Below are 22,290 nucleotides of genomic sequence, written 5' to 3'. Positions count from 1 at the left end.
GTGGGAGGACAGCACGAGCTCAGAGAACATTTCATCATAAGTGCGTGTTTTTTTTTCTTTCTAATCTTCACTAGCCTCTGGGAAGGAGAAGATCCTGTGATCACTGAAACACATGCAGCTGGTAGAGAAAAAAAAAGGGACAGCGGTATTTAAAAAGACATTTTATAAAACAGTGGCTACACTCTTTCAGGGTAAACCTTGCTGTTAACATTACATACATAGTACATGTGCTTTCGTTACAAGGTCGCATTTTGCCTCCCCCCACCGTGTGGCTACCCTCTCAACCCTGCCCCCTCCCCGTGGCTAACAGCGGGGAACATTTCTGTTCAGCCGCAGGCAAACAGCTCAGCAGGAACAGGCACCTCTGAATGTCCCCTGAAGAAAAGCACCCTATTTCAACCAGGAGACCATGAAGGATATCTCACTCTCCTGAGGATAACACAGAGAGATACAGAACGGATGTTGTTTGAACGCCAGCAAACATACACTGCAATGCTTTGTTCTACAATGATTCCCGAGTACGTGTTACTGGCCTGGAGTGGTAAAGTGTCCTACCATGAAGGACACAATAAGGCTGCCCTCCCCAGAAACCTTTTGCAAAGGCTGTGGGAGTACATCCAGGAGAGCCGCGAATGCCAGGGCAAATCAATCCTTTCACATGCTTGCTTTTAAACCATGTATAGTATTTTAAAAAGGTACACTCACCAGAGGTCCCTTCTCCGTCTGCCGGGTCCAGGAGGCAGCCTTGGGTGGGTTCGGGGGGTACTGGCTCCAGGTCCAGGGTGAGAAACAGTTGCTGGCTGTTGGGAAAACCGGTTTCTCCGCTTGCTTGCTGTGAGCTATCTTCTTCATCCCCAAAACCTGCTTCCGTGTTGCCTCCATCTCCATTGAAGGAGTCAAACAACACGGCTGGGGTAGTGGTGGCTGAACCCCCTAAAATGGCATGCAGCTCATCATAGAAGCGGCATGTTCGGGGCTCTGACCCGGAGCGGCCGTTCGCCCCTCTGGTTTTCTGGTAGGCTTGCCCCAGCTCCTTAAGTTTCACATGGCAGTGCTTCGAATCCCTGTTATGGCCTCTGTCCTTCATGCCCTGGGAGATTTTGACAAAGGTTTTGGCATTTCGAAAACTGGAACGGAGTTCTGATAGCACGGATTCCTCTCCCCATACAGCGATCAGATCCCGTACCTCCCGTTCAGTCCATGCTGGAGCTCTTTTGCGATTCTGGGACTCCATCATGGTCACCTCTGCTGATGAGCTCTGCATGGTCACCTGCAGCTTGCCATGCTGCCCAAACAGGAAATGAGATTCAAAAGTTCGCAGTTCTTTTCCCGTCTACCCGGCCAGTGCATCTGAGTTGAGAGTGCTGTCCAGAGCAGTCACAATGGAGCACTCTGGGATAGCCCCCGGAGGCCAAAACCATCGAATTGTGTCCAAAGTACCCCAAATTCGACCCGGCAAGGCCGATTTAAGTGCTAATCCACTTGTCAGGGGTGGAGTACGGAAATAGATTTTAAGAGCCCTTTGAGTCGAAATAAAGGGCTTCATCGTGTGGACGAGTGCAGGTTTACATCCATTTAACGCTGCTAAATTCAACCTAAAGTCCTAGTGTAGACCAGGGCTAACACTGGAAGTGTGTCTACCTAAGGACATTTCTATCCCCAAACCCACATTTTCAGTATGATCCTACCTCAGTCTTCCATTTCAAAACTTGGCACTTTTCAATACCTCTGCCTCTATCACTCAAATCAGATTTATGATGCACAATTAGTATTGTGCAATTCAAGGAAAGACTTAATGCTTGATCATGGTCTTCTGCAGCCTTAATTTCCTTTTTTTAATAGGAGAGACTGTGGAAAAACAAGTCTACATCAACTGAAGGAAGCTACATTCTGTAGCAGCGCTTTGTTCCCTTTTCACCATTAAAAACTGTCTATGTGATTCCTTTTTTGACAAACATTTTTTGAGATTTTTCTAGCTGAGATATATATTTTTAAACGGTGTCCCAAATTTTCACCATGACTTATCAATTGCTTTTTCCACTTGATTTCACTGAGCTTCTAATCTCATTTTTCCAAAATAGGCTGCCTATAATCACAGTAGGGCAGGGATCTAAAAAAAAATTCATTATGCATCACTAATTTCACAATGTGTTAAAAATAAAGATAAATAAGAATACATTCTTCCCAGCTCAGAAGATATACTTTTAACTAACATACCACACAGGTTAACAGTACACAGCTAAACAAAGAAGATACCCATCCTGGCAGAAATAAATCCACAACCTTGAAGTCTTGTACTGGCAACTGACCAAATTCCAACATCCTCATCCTTCCCCCATCAAAATATCAGGACATTTACTTCTTGCTACAGTTTTAGTTCTCAACTGGTAGGCATGTATTCTCAAATCTAGCTGCCACCCTAGATGATTCACATGAAGGTGTAAAACATCCTATAATATAATTATCTTGCCCACAGGGTGAATTTTTTTCCCTAAGTGCCATAAGTTAGTGGTTTGCTTCTGATCTGCAATACAAGAGTTTATATCCCTCTTTAAAAAAAAAAATTCAGAGCTACTGTAATCGGGGATGTTCTCATTTTCCATATAAATACTTAATTTTTGAATTCTGTCAAGCATTTAATGTGTAGTGGCAATGAGTTTCACAGTTTAAATGTACATTGTAAAAATTATTCTCTTTTAATGGTTAGAAGTTTTTTGCCTTTCAGTTGTTTGACTGTCCTTGTTCTATATTGTAAGACAGCATTTCTATTTACCTTCCCCATTACCATTACTTATTTTGAAAATCTTCTCTAAACTAAACAGTCCTAATCTTTCTTTGTTTTTCCACAAACACTTGGAGGTGTTTCCATGCCATTAATCACTTTTGTCATATATGGATTCCTTCTACTTCAGCCTTTAGATGGGTTGGTCAGAAATAAAAGAACACTCCCCACCCCAATACAGTGCCTCTGGTTAGTTAATTTTTCACTCAGAAATGCACACTCTCTTGTCTTTGTTATCAAATCATTAACTTCATCAGCCACCCTATAAGCCCATTTATCTAGTTTTCTAGGGTACTTAACAGTCCCTCAAGAAGTTCACTTGTTTTCATTTATTTAAATAAATTCTGCCATCTGCAAGTTGCCATCTCAAGTCCAGTACCTTCTCCTGAACATTTTGTTAATAGGTCCAGGGCTTAATATTACAGAACATGGAGACATTCCATTATTCAATTTTCAACATGGCAAAAGGCTACCCTCTATTCCTACCTAGTCTGGTAGAAGTAGAGAAAAGTTAGACAGTCGAAAAAAGAGCCATGGGCCCGAAAATATGTAGGCTGATCTAATCTTCAGAGTGACATAACTGAAATAAGTGTATCCAGGTTCTTCACAGAGAAAAAACAAATAGATACTTTAACCATTTTAGACAGTCTAAACTTCAACTCCTTGAGGGCAAACTGCTCAGAATCCAATGCTAACAATGGATTTTTGGGGGGCCAGAAAAGTACTGCAATTCTCACTGTGTGAATTTAAAGCATCATGGTTGATCAAATTGAGTGAAAGTAACTCACAATCAATCCTGAAATGCAGACATTTGATTAAAAAATAATTATACACAGAGATACAAAGTTAATTGAAAAGATATTGAAAAACACCTTCCTGCCATCATCCCCAAATTATTGAAAGTTCTGCTGATTATGTATTACATTCTAATTCTTCTTTATGTTACAAAATTTAAACCAATAACTTGTTAAGAATGCATTCAAACAGACAATTTCTGGAATTAGGATTTTATGGCTATAAGCAGCTTCTTGGAAGAGTAAGGAAAGAAAAAAAGAGGCCCACTGTTTTCATTTTCAGTATTATTATTCCCTTTATGCAAATAAGATGCTTTTTAAGATCAAGGAATACAGTTTCATTGCTAGTTTTAAAGTCCTCCTATATAAAAGTTAAAACAACCACCTTAAAATTAGGATATCTAGAATACTTACATTCCCCATGTACTCTGAAAGTAGATCCTGCAAGGCCTGTCGCACTGCATTACACTCTGCAACTATGCGTTCCCGTCGGTCATCACGTGTGCAGGATGAATCAGCCATTAGGGCTGCTCCACTAATGATGCTCTCCAGGCGCTCTTCCAGGGAAGGCCTAAAACGTTCCTCACTGAAGCTCAAAGGATCCACAATAATTTGTTTCTAGTAAAGGAAAGTTTACAGTAATCAGTAACTGACATCACTGGTTACCATTTTTCATCAAAAAGGAGTCAGTCTTGGAATAGTTACAGCAAATCCATTCTCCATCCTGAAAGACAACCAAAAAAAAGTGTGCTTGTGATAGATGAGAACAAACTTTCCCAGGTAGTCTAGTAAATTTTTAGAGGCTTCCCCAATGGATTACATTACTGCAAGAAATGACTAAATGTCAACATACAATGCTAAACAAAATTTGGCCACAAGAAAGCATGTTACAGGAATTACAAATTTAAAAATGCCTTGATAAATCAGGTTATGCTACTGAACTCTAGGTAACTTTCAATCTGTACAAGTCTTAGTTATTTCAGCTGTCAAATGCAATTACCCCCATCATAAACAAGATGATTTTGGAAGTTTATCTAGTGTAGATTAACTATGGGGATACTCTGCATGATTACACAGAGGGGGAGGGAAGGAAAGCGACTGGATAAATTGAACAGGCTACAATGTAAGTTGTTTTCAGAAGCAAAGGTTTTGATGTGAAATATTTACAGTAAGATTTAAACATCACAGAAGTCAATATCTTCAAGCAAAATCACTCGTTTATATTAATTGAGTCTTACTGCAACACAGCTCATACTGAGAGAGTTAAGGCTCCACCAGCTGATCTATTTTCAATCCCTTTTTTGGGGTGGGGGGGTGGGGGGGAAGAAGGGTCATAATGCCATCACAGAAATTCATTTCAGTCTGAAAGTATGTGACTTTTTCAAATGAACTGCAGAAACTTTTATGGAAATTGGGGGGGGGGGGGGCGCGGCGGCGCCATTTTTGGTGCTTTAGAAAGAAAGCTGAAACTTCTGAATTAACATTCAGACAGTCAGTTCATAACATGGACTAAGTTCCAAGAACACTCACTTCATTTCGCAGCCACTTTTTCCTCTTCCTAGACACCACGGCTACTATAGGAATTCTCAAAAAGAAAAGGAGTCCTTGTGGCACCTTAGAGACTAACCAATTTATTTGAGCATGAGCTTTCGTGAGCTACAGCTCACTTCATCGGATGCATACCGTGGAAAAAACACGAATTCTGAAGCACGTAGGGTCTCTTTAGAGCACATTACAGTGTTCTTCCTACACATTTAGAGTGTAGTACTGCAAATCTGAACCATCAATACAAGCTATTGACATGCTACTGATCCAGTATGGCACTGGAGCAGGGTGGATTTGATTTAAATCAAATCGATTTAAATCATAATTTAAATCACTATTCAGAAAGACTCAATTTAATCATGGATTTCTACATAAAAGGGCATTCTTGTTGGTTGTTATAACCTTAATACATATTCTTCACCACAAAGAGATAAATGAGACCCAAAACTGGGTATCTTTTACGCCCTGCTGACATTAAAGGTTTTCCCTTCTAGTGAGAGAATGGTATGGTAGATCTCAAATCAATGAAGGCTATACTCAGAAAGACCTCAAGACTTCTGGAATATGCTGCTCTAACAGTTTCACTTTTGTTTCTACTACCTGTTCCTTCTCACATTTATCTCCAGACTTCTTCTCCTTGTCCAGATCTATTCCGCCCCCAACAATCTTGTATTCATTGAACTTTTTTGTAACTTTGAACTTAGGAGGTAAGGGATTGACTGTGTTCACAATTTTGCAGAGGGACACTAGGGTTGAGGTCTGTTATTTCTCACCTCTATATATTATTTATTTATTTACAAACTTTTTGCTGTTAACAAGCATGCTATCTCTGGAGACACACATCCACAGTTCGAGACCTGCAAAACAAAGCATCTCTGATGGTATCTTCTAGACTGAGCAATGAGTCCCATTGGGCAGATAGAAAGATTAACCTAAATAATCTATACAGAAGTCCCTGGAACTCTATAACATTGGGTCCCTAATCCATGAACTATTGGAATTCATTTACAAAGCTTTTCTTAAACATTACATGAATATATTGCCTCATATGATAGATTTAATAATCCCTATTCCAGGATGAGATAGGTTTTTCCCTCAAAATCCGATTTAAATAAAAAAAAAAAAAAGTGTTTTGGTCTGTTTTTTTAAAATCATTGATTTTTATCTACCCTACACTGGAGCCAGATATAGTTAACCAGACTTGTATCTTTTGGTACTTATTTAAAGTTATATTATGGTTCTAATACCACAGTGAGGCAGAAGCAGTCTATACAACAAGAACTCACTGCTACTTGGCTGGTTTCAGAGTAACAGCCGTGTTTGTCTGTATTTGCAAAAAGAAAAGGAGTACTTGTGGCACCTTAGAGACTAACCAATTTATTTGAGCATAAGCTTTTATGAGCTACAGCTCACTTCATTGAATGCATCCGATGAAGTGAGCTATAGCTCACGAAAGCTTATGCTCAGATAAATTGGTTAGTCTCTAAGGTGCCACAAGTACTCCTTTTCATTTTACTACTTGGCTGTTAGCAGGGAATTACATGCAGAGATGAAGGTCTGATTCAATGAACGCCTATTCTCTCTTTCTCCCCCTTCTTCTAGTGGGAAGTGAAGGCATGTAAAAGCATTATAGCTATTCACCCTGGCCTAATAAGCCACTGACTACACTGTAAGAGAAGACTCACTTGCTGAAGTCTGAGGGCCATAAAGCCCACCCATGCAACACTTGAGCCACTTCTATTTAAATTAGCAGAACAAAAAGTTAGGTACTTGGTCCTACTAGAAACACCACATTTAGCGATTTGAGCTAAATCAGCAAAGCCAAAGGCTGAACTACAGTGCAGTTTTACCATTACCATCTCCCCAAACCTACTCTTTAATATGGAATGCTTTTATATAACAAAGCTTAATCATAAAATCGCCAATCTCATGTTAGCACCCAGTAGTGCCAGTCAAGATTAAGGATTCCATTAGGTTAAATGTAGAAGAGGATACAACCTAAAACACTTGTCTGGAAATTTCTCTGAAGCCTCTTTAACCATTGTTAACCCTGGTTCAAGTGCACAAACATTAGCAACACTGGAAACCTTAGTGTAGATGGCGGACTCTGGCAAGCCATTTTCAGGCACTATGTCAATTAAACTTACTCAGAGCAACTATAAATCAATATGGTGCCAAAAGCAGCTGCTAGAGCCTGAAGTCTATATTAGGACTTCTGAATGTTGCAAACATCGATTCAGCTGACCCAATTACAGGTGGAGTTTTCTGTAAAAATTCCCTAGTTTAGGCAAAGCCTAGAGATTAAGTGTATGGGGGAAAAGAGATTTAATATACAAGCAAAGTGAGCAAGGTGGCTGCCACATGTCTATTGCATATTTTTATAGATTATTTTGTTTTCCTTTTTTTGGAAGGGTAAGAGAACAAGTGTTCATAGAGGAGAGTGGGTAAAGAAAAAGAGGTAGGGGAAAAAAGGGGGAGTAACAGTTGCCACTGTGAGGCAGGCTAGCTGAATAGTGGGAAGTGCGAGAGACTTAACAAAAACATCTGTATTAAATGTTTCCCAAAGGAGGTTTTTATGAAGTATATTACTAAAAACTTCTTTATTATTCAAAGGTCATTGTAGCTACAGAAACCAAGACCAAGGCTGCCATCAGTAATAATTTTGAAGCTAATCTAGTATCCCAAATAATCTCTCTAATAAGCATGCAATAAAGTATGTGATTGAGGTGACCTCCATCTAGTAATACAGACAAACAAGTGCCAGTAAAGATACTTCATACTGAACATTCTGAATGAGTTTCCAGTAAAGTTTCATCCCAGTGCACCCAGATACCACATCATGAGTCATATTAAACAGGCACTTGGACTTTTGGAACAGTAGTTTTCTACTAGTCTCAGAGCACTTATGGCATACACCCCTCCTCTCTGAATAATCTCCAAACTGAATAATTCTCAAAGGTCACAATACAACATTTTTCAGCAAAGAGCTAGTGGCATTGTTGTGAGAGCCCATGCTATTAAGAGCACATTACTTATTACTACACTACACGAATGTATTAGATAGTAGAGAATATTTACTGTCACGCTATAGTGTATTAAATAATTAAAGCTATACTAATTTCAAAATCATGACCAGAAGATAGTGATTAAGTCTCTTTATTTTGTTTATAAAAGGCTAGTTTGCTCTTAATTTGGCAATTCACAAGTCTCCAGTCAAAATCAGCATGGCTCTTGTGTGTATTTACAGTCATCATAAATTCTAATTTTATCATCAATGAAAGGTTTGATGATCACAAAAATAGGGAGCCTTTAATACTAGCTGAAAGATCACTTTGTACTGAAGTACAGTAGTCTCTATATATTGATAACAGATTATCCTCCCTCAAAATACAATTTCATGGTTGTCAAAGTTACTCCCATGAGCTTTTCTCGTCTTTAACTGATTTACAAGCAGATTTAAGGTATACTTTTTTCAAAGAGGTTCAATACTTACATCAAAGTTGTTAAGCGCATAAGCCAGCTCTCCCCCTCCTCCTTGCTGTTGGGCAGCATCATCAGATGCTGTGGCTTGGGCTGCATTTGAGATGCCTGTGACCGCCTGCTGCAGTTGTTTGTAAATCAAGTCCCTGTTGGCTTTGTAAGCTGCTACATCTGGGTGCTGCAGACAGGCCTGAGAAGCAGTGTAAAGTATAGGAATGTTCTTCTGCAGAATTCCTCTAGCTGCAGCCATCTGATCACGATGACCCACATCTTTCAATTCCTGCAAGGAAAACCTAATCAATACTGAAAGACATTTCTGATACTCAGTATCTACATACTTTCCCCTGAAGAGGCATAGGAGCATGATCTTTCCTTAACATGAAGCTACACCTCAGCTAGGCAACATTACTTCCCACGCATGCAGTTAATAAAAATTTGGCTACCTTTAGAACAGTTGCATAAAGACTGATGTTATGCAACCATTCATAATTCTGCTTTCTAAAATTACAAGCTAAGATATTACTTGACATAAGAGCAGATAATTGTTTTCAATGCTCACTGACAGATATTGCAATTTCCTGCAATATCTTGAACAAACCTTACTGAATTAACTAAGTATCTCATGAGCTCATTGTATTAAAAATGCAAGTATGTATGTATGATGATGGGGTTGTATTTAACTTCGAAGGGGAAGAGAGCACTAATGTCAACACTGGGAAACATAATGAGCTTCAAAAGACTTAAAAACAATGGGTCAGGCAGGTGAGTGAGTTTCCAGGAAAGTTGAGAACACTAATTACCCACCTCTGAAACCAGCCTTTATCTGGCCAATTACCTATTCACAGTCTCTGCAGAGCAAAGATGCAAAATGGACTGGAGTGAGTCTCTAATTCATAGATGTGCTTGTTCTGAGCCAAGACAATCATGAACTTATATCCACAGAAAACCCCCTTCGTGAGGTGTGAAGGACTGTTCACCTGCCAGAGCCCTTGCTGGAGTTGGGGTGAGCTCTAGTAAACTTCTTAGCACGTGTGTAATTTAAAACAAAAACAAAAAAAAACCCTATGTTTTTGCTATAATGCCTTTACCTTAAGAAGAAATGTGCTTGCTTAAAGCTGTGATAGTGTAACTGCTACAGTTAAGTTGTTTATATCCTCTGAGGAGAGAAGCAAAGCAGGCCTGCTTTAGGCAGTCCAACTTTGCTGGGGAATTCACAGTGGAGTTGCGCAGCCTTAAAATACTCCCATCAGAAAGGAGAGAGCTGCTTCTCCCCACCAAAACAGGTGACTGCTGCAGAGCCAGAAGCCTAGATGTAGGTGCCTCTGTAGGACCATGAGGGAGAAATACAGGTGCAATTTCCCTGACCTGTGATACTGACAATAGACCTGGACATCATCCGTCATATTGTATTGATTCCTAATGTTTAGGAAAGCAGATAAGCTTTAAACAGCAGGATGCAGTGGTTACATAGGTTTTGGATTGTTATGTGGCAACAGGCTGGAGTGACAAGTTTCATTTTCTTAACCTCACTCTACATTCAAATAATTGCACAGTATTTCCTCTTAAATCTTCAAAGGGGTAACATTTATTCTTTTAGATTAGTGGTAAGAGCCAAGTTAGTTTTTATTGCCAAGTGTGAGATCAGACTAAATTCCAGATACTTTCTTTTCCCAAGATGTAGACACACTTATCTAATATCCTTCACACAATAGCAGTGTATAAGCACTGAAGTCCAATTATAAATCTGAATTTTCAGTGTCTCAATCATTTATTCAAAGGCCATAAAGCTCCCCCTTTTGGGTTTGTCATTTGTAATTTCAAGATGTTTTAAAGGACCCACACCTGGTTCTAGGAACATTTTTGCTGTATATGAACTTAAATATCTTTTAGAGCAGTAGTAATAAGTTTTTCTAATAGTAGCTTGCAGAATACAAAGTCTTCCACTCTAAGCCACATTGAGCCAAACACTTTATCACTGCAGTTAAATATTTCCTTTCTTCCTCCCTTCCCCAGTGCTGAAGTTCACTAAAGACTCAAATGGAGAAAAAAATCAGAGTGAAAAGCCATGTTTTATTTGAATTAATCTAAATGTATGGCCAAATACATTCCAAGAAAATGAGTCTGTAACACTAGATATAGGAGTGCATTCTACATTACATGTAATTGAGGTGAAAGGTTCCTGGCATATCAGTAATTGAAGCTTTCTTTTCCAAAGGAAAGAAGGAATAGTATTCAAAGAGAAAAAACTAATGGAACATGAAAAAGGCATGTTTTCCTTCCATGAAAGGGGGACAGGTAACTCAGACAATGACGACTCACACTTTCCTCTTGGGCATATAGACTATGAGAGTCCCACTGCCATTGCATAAAGCACATCAAGGATAGGGTCACACTGTTTAAAAAACAAAACAAAAAACACACATACACCCCCACAATGGCACACAAATATTGGTCACGAATCTAAAGATGTCATGCACATTTGTCAGGAACTATCGGTTAGGATCAGATTCAATTTTTAAATTCTCTAGCTGTACCAAAAAAAAAAAAAATCTATCAGATCATCCTTTGGTGTTTTCCTTTTATACATGCACATAAGAAAGAATGGGAAGATTAATCAACTGTGATTTGCACAAGGAGGAATGTATTTGACTACTCAAGAAATGCCCTGTCTTTTCTTCTGTCTCATTTAAGAAGTTGTTTTGGGCATTTAAAATCTTCCCTAGGTGTTCTAATATTGAGTCTCTCCTCTCCCACATCCAGTCAGAGTGAATCCTGTCCGTCTCTCTCTAATCTTCACAGATATTTAGGCCTTGCCTACATTTAAAGGCGGTTGCTGATGTAGCTATACCTGCAATACCTCTTTAATGGACACAATTTCTTTGGCTTGTATAGCTTAAGCCAGTGTCCTGAATGAATAAGCTATAAGGCTTTTTGCTGGTATAACTGCATCTACACCAGGGCTTTTGTTGGCACAGTTATATTTCCTTAAAAAACAGGACCTTCCTCATTTAAGAGAAGTGCTGTACAAACACAGACTACCACATCCCTGAAAGCTAAGGCATAACTGGGAAGCTAATAAAGAGATTACTGGCAATGAAGATAGATGTCTGCAGAGTAAGAGTGAAAATTATTACTATTAGAAAGTATTAGACATAGACAGAGCATATCAGTAATAAGTCAGGTAGCTGCCATCAGTAATCCAATAAGAAAGTTTCTGTAGAACATTTTTCAGGCATTGGGCTGGAATGCATGCAGTGAGGGTGGGAAGTCTGCAACTGGAGTGGCTTTCCTCCTCTTCTCTTTTAATGTTCAAAGAGGCAGCTGCATTCATTTTTTATTTTTCCCCATATATGGCAAAGACACTCAGGGCACTGGATAGATGCTTTTTTAATGTCTACATACATTTAAATGAAACAGTGAGAGGCAGGAAGCTGTTCAATTTGCTGGAAAAATAAGCCATTATGCCCAATGTACTTTGTTAGCCTCATACAGCATTCATTCATACATCTATTCCCCAAAACAGCTACTAAATTTTTTCTGAAAAGTTTAAGTATTTTTATTAGTTTTACTAACACCTACAATTACAACTTCCCTTTCAACATTTATACCGCATCTTTGACTTAAGTAAATGCAGAGCACAAAGCAGTGCCTACCCTGGACTCTACAGGCACAGGCCTTAATCTGATTTGTAACTCTTGACAAAGTCTCTCCCCAGACTAGAACAAAAAAAGATTCCCCATTCTTCCAAATATGTGCATTTATGATCCCCCAAGACTAGGTAAATGGGCAGACTAGGGATGTAAAAGGTTAATCCCGGGATGGGCCGCCACGCCCAGATGATATTTTTAATCGTTTAAGCGGTTAACTTTTTAAACAGTATTTACATCCCTAAAACAGATCTTGCAGCATGCCCTGAAGCCCAACCAGTTTAGATTATTTTGGACTGGGTACATAGGAAGTGTGGTGGGCTCTAGCTCAAGCACCTTCAGTGACTGTGGTGGGGGCAGCAGTATGGCAAAGGAAGAAAAACATCTCGGGTAAATCAGTCCCAAGCCATCATTTATTGAGCTGGATGCAGCACCTAGCCCAAGAGGGTGCATTTATATGTCAGAAGCAAACTTTAAAATTCCACCACCCATAGAAAGCCAGTACAGACTAGCTTCAGTTTCCATGCTGATTTAAAAGGGGTTGTTCCATGTGGACAGTGTTGCAGGAATCTGGCCTTGAGGTGATAGTAGCAAGGTCTGCATCTGAAAGAATCTCCAAACTAGAGTGAAGAGGTAATAAAATTTTTTACACTGCTGCCAAGCGGTTGCTTAACAGCACTTTCTGGATTGCTACCTTTAATACTTGATGGGCACAAAACAAAACAATGAGGGGGTCAGATAATGCTAGATGTATGCTCTAGCAACCAGCTTCACTTCAGTTTTATTTAGACTGAGCTTCCACCAGCTAGCTCTCATCCATGCCTCGTTCCATCTAGACACTATGCCAGTGACTACAATTTACACCCAATTTGGATTTAACTATGCCTGCATGAGTTTTCCCAAACACTCTTTTTGGAGTATGACCATTATAAATAGGAGATCCAATACTTGTCAGCATCTTTCATACGAGGAACTTAATGCACTTTATGAAAGGCAAAACATACTAAATCAATGAAGTCAGCTACCAGTTAGGCACTACTCATAGTGGAAGAAATTAAAACAGTGATCGGCCTCCTATCACAGTTTCTTTTCCGAGCTCTGCCACTGTCTTGTTAAGTTCAGAGTCCCAAAGCTCTAGTCACATCATGCTCAGAAGGACAATAAGTACTTGATAGAGAAACATTAAGTTTAATAGCCATACCTTACAGCAAAGGGGAAGGTGAAGTAAACATCCCAAGCAGAAATATAGGAGGGATAGATAATACTGAAGCCAAGTAAGACCTATAACTAAGCGGAGGAGGCATTATGAGCACAAACATTGCTCATGTGGCAGAAGACAAACCTTTCACATAGCAGATTGACTAGCAACACAAACACCCACCTATCTCAATTGCAGGTTTATTATAATACATATACACACTGTTTTCAGGCAAATGTCTTGCACTTCACTAATTACATTTTTAAAATATGCATTATCCAATTGTCTCTTAGTCTAGCTTCCTTTATATGAACAGAGAGTCAGTGATATGCTAGAAGTTTTACGTCATACAAATAGCATGAACACTAATGCAATAGTTAATTTAGAAAGACCACACCATTTCAAACTGATAAGACTATTCACCCATCTTTACTTTTCAATGTAACTGACATTTATTAATCTATAGGAATAACTCATGACAGGAAAACCATTAAGCAAAACAAATTGACACACATTTAAGATTAAGCCGCGTTCACCAAATTATTCAGATGTACAGATATTGACTACCAAAAAAAAAAAAAAGTCCTTTAAAGGAGGCTGATTAGAAAATAGTGGAGAGATTGCTGAAGCGTTTATTTGCTCAAGGTAATAAGACAATCCAAAAACAAACACCCTAATTAAATGCAAATACCTATATTAATGCAACATTGTGGTTTAGACTATACCCTCTCAGAAGTATTACTACTTATCAGAAACCATAATTCTGCTCCCTTACTTATACGTATAGTTTTGTACACAAGTACCAAAATATTACGGCACAGATTGTGCAATGTTGCCAAGTTACAGTTGCTGTGGGAACCATAAGTTTAAAATCAAGTCCCTGATATTGTGTGTGAGTGTGTGTGTGAGTGTGTGTGTACTGCATTAGTGGCTGTTCCATTAAAAATAAATGTATTTGTCTATAAATTTGTTATAATAAATACTATAGTACATCTCAACAGAGTTCTTACTAGGATGCAGATTCAATTTTTGAACACTGTGGGTGTAGTGCATAGCAACCAACAAAAGATGTAATGTTTATTAGCAGTGCCTTGGGCTCAGAAGTCATGCAGAGGGGCCCAGTCATGTTTTCGAAATGTGGTTTTGCTTTGTTTTTTGTTGGGTTGTTTTGTTGTTGCAGTTTTTTGTTGGCTTCTTTTTTTGGGGGGGGATGGGAGGGCGGCAGGGGAGAGAACACCTAAGACACTGAAGACCAAATAAAAAAGTACTGTTACTGTACCTGCTGTCTTTTGGCTGCCATTATATTAAGCTTATCCACTTCTGGTTTGAGCGCTTTGTATTGTATTCCTAAATCCTGTTCAGTACCTGCATTTCTTAATTTCAGGATACCTTCTTCCACCTACAAGAGAGCGTAGATATATTTAACTATCCAGTGTACAATTTGCAGAAAAATCCAAGACATTTTATAGCTCAATTAACAAGCAGGGTTTTTTTTTTTGTTTTTTGTTTTAAACTTTATGTACTTGAAAGGCTAGCAGACTAAGTTTGGGCTGCTTTTTCTGATGGGTTTTTCCTCCAAGAAATATGCTTTTGCATATTTTTCTGTGTTTAAAAAGGCAATTCCAGAGCACAGTATGATAAAGCAATATTAACGCAAGTATGTACATATGGTATTATGGATGGGCACACCTGTTAAAACAAGTATCTGTTTCAAACCTCAACAAACCTATCAGTGTCCCACTTTTTTCCAGGAAGTTAGGACTAGTTTTTAGTTACTCCTGTCCTCAAGAGGTTTGTGCAATTTTCCCCCAAACAGTATCCAGCAGAGTCATTTAGCAAAATAAAACTGATAGTTACTACAATCAGAAGTGTCAGAATATTCCAATAAGGATGGGAGCTGGGGAATCATAATACACATAATTAACAGCTCATTGTATCCTAAATACGAGTTCAATATCTTCTGCGTAATGTTTAGAACAACTGAAACAGTCAAATACAGAATGGCAACACAGACCCAGTTTGCATTGGGAGCAACAGACTCAGGAGCAGAACAGCCTAGTTGTAGGGACAATACACAAAAAAAGACAGCTTGTCAGAATAAGCCTAACATATGTTGGACAACGGAAAATGAAATACTGAGTTACAGAGGAAAAACCACACTTACAACTTTAAGCTGAACAAGTAGCTTGTAGACATCCGCCATGTCAGCCAAGATAAGCAGCCGGGTAACAGCAGACAGGAGAGCACGGGCTGCTCGTACCATGTTCCCTCGTTTCACTGAAGAGCAGGGATCATCTGCAAACTCTCCTGAGGCACTCTTCATTGAGTCACCTGCACAAATATTAGCAAGACTATCTTTTCTTAGGTTTAGAATGTTACATACTTCATTTCAGAATTACACTTTGAAAGATCAGGGATTTATTGGAATAGGTTCAATCTTAGAAAGTATCAGAAAGTGTTCACTCCTCAGTTACTGTACCCAGTGATTACTATAAATCTGAAGGTACTTGCACTTCATTCTTCCCAGTGTGGACAGTAAGCATTAAAAATGTCACAAACACTAGATTCATATTTTGCACACAAAGTTCAGTTTTAGCCTTTGTTTCAAACTAGAGGAACTAGAACCTTGGGTGGGGGGGAAACCTACCAAAGTTTCAGCAAGCAGGCTAAAAGCATCAGTAAAGAAGGTATTGCAAGGGTTCAACTTACAAAGTTTAGAAACATCACACAACATGAAGTCTCTAATCATGTTTAAATATGCTTAGAATAACTTGAAGGGTTACAGTGAACTTAAATACACTTGCGGAAATTTCACTCCCTTACAAATTGCTGCAAGTTACAGCCAAGATTACTAAGCATTTGAATAAACAAATACTTTGTGTATAGTCAGAGTCCCATGTTTGCATGGGTCTTTCACACAGCAACAAGGGAGAAAACATTTAAAATCCACACAAGGAAGTGTTGTTTTAAAAGTAGAATATAGTATCTAAACTAGTTGGCTCAATTTCAAGTTGACTATCTCTGAAGAAAAACCGGAGGGTGGGGGGGGACCCGACATGCGTGGGAGAAAGAGAGGAGAGGGGAAGACAGGACTATAATTTCCTGGCTTCCAGTTAATGCTAGGGCCACATCTACACTACTGCACTTACATCGGTAAAGCCACACAGACATGGTTGCGCCACTGTACCGCTTATGGTGGAGATGCTCAAAGTTGACGGGAAAGATGCGGTAGCTATGGCGGCAGGAGAAGCTGACATAATGCTGTCTGCACCAGCGCTTAAGTCCATAGAACTTACATTGCTCAGGGGTGTGGATTATTCATACCCCTGAGCAACATCAATTGTACCGAAGTAACCTGTAGTGTATACAAGGGTCTAGGTTTTGAAAAAAGCCAATTATCTTAATTATCTGGAAACACAGAACTGAAGTTCCTCAAACAAAAACTTTAATTTGGCTCTTATATTCCTACCAAAAGGTACAGGAGGGCCTAACCCTGGGGAATTTCTGCAACAATCCCACTGTTAAATTCAGCTACACCAAGCTTAAAATAGCTCATATGCAGTCTCTAGCAACTTCCAGGGTTTTTAACCACAATCTCTCAAACCTGTACATATATCATTCTAGAAAGAGGCTATATGATGCAGATTCAGTGCCCAAGCTTTCTACTTCTAAATACCTAGAATCCGAACATGACAGCTAGGTGCTTGGATCTCTCAGTCAAGACCCAGTGTGGCTATTTATAGTCCTTATAAAAACACCACCACAGTTCAGACAGTTGAAGTTTCCCACTGACGAAAAAGAAGGTATCCTGGCTATTTTCAATGCTAGCCACAACACACTGTCCCAAACAGAGCTGAAAAGATTGTTATAAGTTAAACTGTGAATGGTCTTGAAAATGTACCACACAGCTTATTGTTAAAAAGTATCTCAATTAGTTTTCACAAGCTAGAAGTAGAATGTGTGTTTACTTTGTATGTTGGGTATTACATAATACTGATGTAAAGCTGCTTAAAAACTACCTCTTCAGGGAAGTTAAAACCCCAAAATGTTTTGATATTTAGACCAAATATGCTGCAAATTGGTTCACAGTATAAAGATTAAAAAAAAAAAAAAAGAGTGACACAAGCAAGTTGTCTATTGAAGAAATTGAATTATACTGTGATATTCCTACTGTACTTTTTGAACTGTAGTCTATGGATTTCACTTGTTAAGTAAAACAAATCTATTCTTATTACAATGCAGAGGCAAGAGCCACTTCGGTGATTAGACACCCTCATTCAGTTTGACTCCACCGCCATTCAGAAGCGTGGAAAAGTCAGTTCGTCCACATTAAGAGGAGCAAGTAGAGTCATTTAGACTTCTTTCCCTGTGCTGCACACTACCCCTGCAGTGAAGTAGTTCAGATCACAACAATACTTCTGGAATTATGAGGGATAAAAGTGGTTCTTGGAGCTCTTCATATTTCAAGATCTCAACTGTCCTCCTTTCCTCAAGCCCCTACAATTGCTTCAATTCAGAGTATGCCAGAGATTCTCAGACAGTGGACTGTGGATCACTGGGGATCAGTAGAAAATTTGCTAGTCTATTTCCAGGTGATAAATCATGAGACACCTAAAGGTGCTGTGAATTTTCCTAATATCACTCATCCACATATTCAATTGTTACAACTGCCACAGAAAGAACATGCAATTGTGAATGTTCAGAGAGGTGTTTCTAAAGCAGCCTCTACTTTTCATTACATTTGAGTTAAGAGAACAGTCACTTGGGAATCAGAGCATCAAATGTTGCTTCATTTAACACTAGTCATTTATAGAAAAGGTATTCAGTACACATGAATGCTTTGTGTCTTTCTACATAAAACTTCCTTTTACATCTAGACACAATCAGTTAACTTTAACAAAGAACTCAGAATCCTCTAGCTAACATTTAGTTAAGACTGAGGATTTCTATTTTCTATATCCACTCACCACAAAGTTTATGGGAGCTTTTATGAGGTTGACCAAGTGTGCCTTCCCCAGTGCACCAGTACTTCATATTACCATATGTTGGTGCAGTCAGTTGATTTAAAACCACCATGGACATTCTAGTCTGTAGACTTAAAAATCAGTGACAGAGCTAGTCCCAGGGGTTGAATCCCAGAATGTACAATAAATGGTTAAACACTAAGCCAATTGCTAAACTTGAATGTATGAGGTGATAGGTACCCCAAAATTGGCATAGGCAGCTTTATAAACCATGTATGAATTTTGGGGAGTGGTAGGGGACACAAGACCTTTAGAGATTGACAGTCATACCTAAAATATAAGTCTGGCTTATTTTTGCAAATTTGAAGGAAAAAAATTAAGTGTTACAAGTTTAGGGAGGGTGGAAAAGGTGCTCAGTGCTCTTGCAACTGATTTGAAGTTCTTCTGTAAGATAAAGTCTTGTGAACTCCTGGTTCCACAGAAGTCTGTGACAAAATCTCAGACTTCAGTGGAGCCAGGATTTCAGTCTATGAGACTATGATACAGAACTTGGAATAGTAAACTGAGTTTCTTCAGTGAAGATGTAGCAATAGTAATCTAACCCAAATACAATTTTCCTCAGACAGGAGCTTAATCAGCTACTCCTTGACATGGTTACTAAAGAAAAAAAGAAAAAAAAAAAAATCAGTAACTGATGAAGAGCTTAACTTGTAGGAATGTGTAAAGAAAATCTTGAGATTAAAAAGCTTAGAATTAGTTTAATTCTGAACTCAACCAAGTTCAGTAGTGTTATATCCTGGGAAGAGTCTCCAAATGGTAAGCAGTTCTTTGGGATTGAGTTTTTAAAGTTAAAGTTAGATATTTCATTAAATGATGTAAGATTGGACATCTCTCTTGAGTAAATGGGCTATTAGACCTTACATCAAGGCACTCAACTGCCACCCCTGCTCACTCCCACCCAGAATGGTCCCTAGAATAGGATGCTGTCTGATCACTATGGAGAATGAGGTCCCACTGTGTTCTTCACAAATATATTTAAGATAAGCAATAAGCTGCGTTCAGTGTTTTGCCACATGAAGCATCTTTGAGTTTTTGTAAAACAAAACCAGTTCCAAATATCAAGCTACAGCTGCCCAGTTATGGCATTTCCAACTGGAGATGTTAAGGATAGAAAAATCTTAAATTGACACACATGAATTGCAAAACTGTATTGGATCACTGGTCCACCTAGTTTGGTATCCTGCGGATCCAAAAGCAGCCAGTACAAACTTGCATCAAAAAGGTGCAAAAACCCCTGCAGTAGGCAGCTATGAAGTTTAAGCAAGTTAATTCTCTGTTCTCCTTCCCTTTCAAACACAATGGCTTCATCTAGTGTTTTTGTAAAGCAACAAGAGGTAAAAACTGATTTTGGGGGGTGGGAGGGGATATTTCTCAGGGGACTGCCACACACACACACACACACACACACAAAACGTTAGTTATGCCATTTTGACATAAGGGTTGCAGATTTAGCATTATTAGTTATTTTGTGCCCTTAGGTATTTCTCACCCAATTTGAGTCCCGCAGGGGACTTTCAGGCTGGGAAGAAAAAGGTCTCACTATGTATGCATGAAAGCACTAAATCTGACAGGCATATTTCAGTCTCAACATTAAGATATGCAGTTACATTCAAGCTTTCATAGTATGGCCCACTAGCAAGACTTATTTTAGCCTCTATAGAAAAATTGAAGAGCTTAAGTAACACTCTCTTAAATGGAGGAGAAAAAAGGAGAGAGCAAGAACTTGCATATGAGATCTACCAAATGTTAAGTGAAGTGTTTTTACACATTTTTTTTGGATGGATAGTAGGAGAGGAAAAAGTTTAAGAGTGTGTACCTCTGATGCAAGTAAATGACAAAATCATTTTCCTGTGTCAATAGTCTGCTTTTGCCATTTCTGCCTCTGACAGCTAAAAACCGCAAACTATGCCCCAATTATCCCCCACCTTGATTACTGCACACCTCAAGGCGCCATCTCTCACACTCCATATTCCTCCCTCAGACTGTTCACATTCCCCCACCCCCAATCTGTTCCACTGGCTACCTATTCTCCACCACTTGAAGGCCAGGATAGAAGTTTGATATCAAAGTCCCCATCTGTATACCGCCACCCCAGCGTACATATCCAACCCCACATCTTGCCAGTGATACCACCCTCAATGCTCAGTTCAATGGAGTGAGAAGAGGCTTTCCATACTGTCCCCTATATCTGAAAGGCCTTCTATTGCAGCTTGCCAAGCTACCACCTTTTGTTCAAAACTCCCCTGATTACTCACTTTCCCCATGCCTACAAAACGCAAGTTGATAATTATGGAATTTTGTCCATTCCTCATTGAGCCTTCCTTGACAGGTAGAGACAACAAGGACTTCATAGTTGGTTTTAAAAAAATTTCAGTTGTCCTGGCTTGATCGGACAGATGTTTATGGGCTCTTTAGAAACAGTCACACTTTGAAATAAGCCTGAAAAATCTGAACTCTCAAACCTGGTTGGCTACAAGTAACAGTATTAATCACACTGTTCTATTTCCTACAAAAAGTGACCAGAGGCCCTTACAAATTTGTGATTCTCATGACATAACTAGAATCAGTTTGCTTAAACCATAAGAGCTCTAGCTGAGCTTTCTGAAACAGTTTAAACAAGTTAGGCACCTAACTCCCATTAAGTTTCCATGGGATTTGGACACTGTCCCTTTGAAATATTCTACCTTAGTCTCTTCCTAAACTGTATCACTCTGATGTACCAAGGGAAATTAAGGATTTATGTTTTATTTTGTTACGTGATCTGTCCCATTGCTCAGGTTCAGAATAGCTTCATTCACAAGTAAAATGTTTAGTTGAATATTCTCTCAAATGGGAGTATTGTTATTAACTAGCTCCTTTCAGAAGCTGGTTAGTTACAGCGTTGCTTACCATGGTAGCTGCTGTTTTTATCAACTACATTATCTTCACAGAACCATTTAGAAGGCACATCCATATCCCTTGAGCCCAACATTCTACTAACAGAAGATATAAAGTTACCGCTCTTCAGTTCCTTTATATCCACCAGCCAGAACTGTCAAAGAACCTACCTCCTTTTTAGAAGAAGTGTTGTAGCTTAGATCTGAGTTTCAAGGTCATTTTTAAAGTTTTAGAATTACATTAGCTAGATCTATGAGTTACAGATCAGAGCAGTGGTTCTCAACCTATTTACTACTGTGGGCCGCATCCAATACTACCTCTACAATCCTGAGAATGTCACATGAGCCGCAGCTATGTGCTGATTGGGCCACAAGTGGCCCACGGGCCACAGGTTGAGAACCACTGGATCAGAGGGTTTGGTTTTATTTAATTTTTTTCTGGTAGATTCGTATGCACTACTGAAGACAGGTTTATCTATTACATACTACTCAAAAGGTATAGGATTACAGAACCAAGGTGACACTGCTGATCACATTTTACCTAACAGAAAATATGTACATCTTCTGTATACTTAAGAACTCTGAACCTGATTGAACCAACTGACTAATGCTGCACTACTTTAGAGACAGTAGCCCAGGAACAGAGAGATGAAGTACTGCAAGTAACTGACAAGAGGCTATTTCTCATTGTTTCTGATGAACAAAGACAAGGATAATTTACACAGGCAGTTCAGAAATAACATTTTAGAAATACAGTGAAAGTTATAAGGAATAGGGACCAAAATGGCAATTTAGATGAAGTATGTTTATTCATACCACTCTTCTGGTCTCAGGGTGCTAGGTTTCTCTAAAAAATACTTACACACTTTGATATTCATTGGCATGCAGGCACTCCAGAATGGTCTATGACCACAATAAAGCTGACAAGAAGTGGATAGGAACAG

General features: G+C 39.0%; 1 protein-coding gene across 2 annotated transcripts in view; it reads right to left on the bottom strand.

Annotated features, from left to right (window-relative positions):
• CTNNA1 (catenin alpha 1) overlaps positions 1-22,290 on the bottom strand; it is a 203,103-nt gene that overhangs the window by 133,691 nt on the left and 47,122 nt on the right. Inside the window, exons 4-7 of one of the 2 annotated variants that reach the window (XM_073356004.2) lie at positions 15,611-15,777; positions 14,726-14,845; positions 8,615-8,881; positions 3,991-4,194 (exon numbers count right to left, since the gene is read on the bottom strand). In XM_073356004.2, coding sequence (XP_073212105.1) covers positions 3,991-4,194; positions 8,615-8,881; positions 14,726-14,845; positions 15,611-15,777 — 758 coding nt within the window. Of the gene's footprint in view, positions 1-705; positions 879-3,990; positions 4,195-8,614; positions 8,882-14,725; positions 14,846-15,610; positions 15,778-22,290 lie in introns of those variants that run through there. The other variant, XM_073356005.2, reaches the window with a different exon arrangement.

This window comes from Lepidochelys kempii, chromosome 8, assembly GCF_965140285.1.
Source record: "Lepidochelys kempii isolate rLepKem1 chromosome 8, rLepKem1.hap1, whole genome shotgun sequence".
In the NCBI taxonomy this organism is placed as follows: Eukaryota; Metazoa; Chordata; order Testudines; family Cheloniidae; genus Lepidochelys; species Lepidochelys kempii.
The sequence above is the reverse complement of the archived record's forward strand: the minus strand, read 5'-3'. Positions and strand labels throughout refer to the sequence as shown.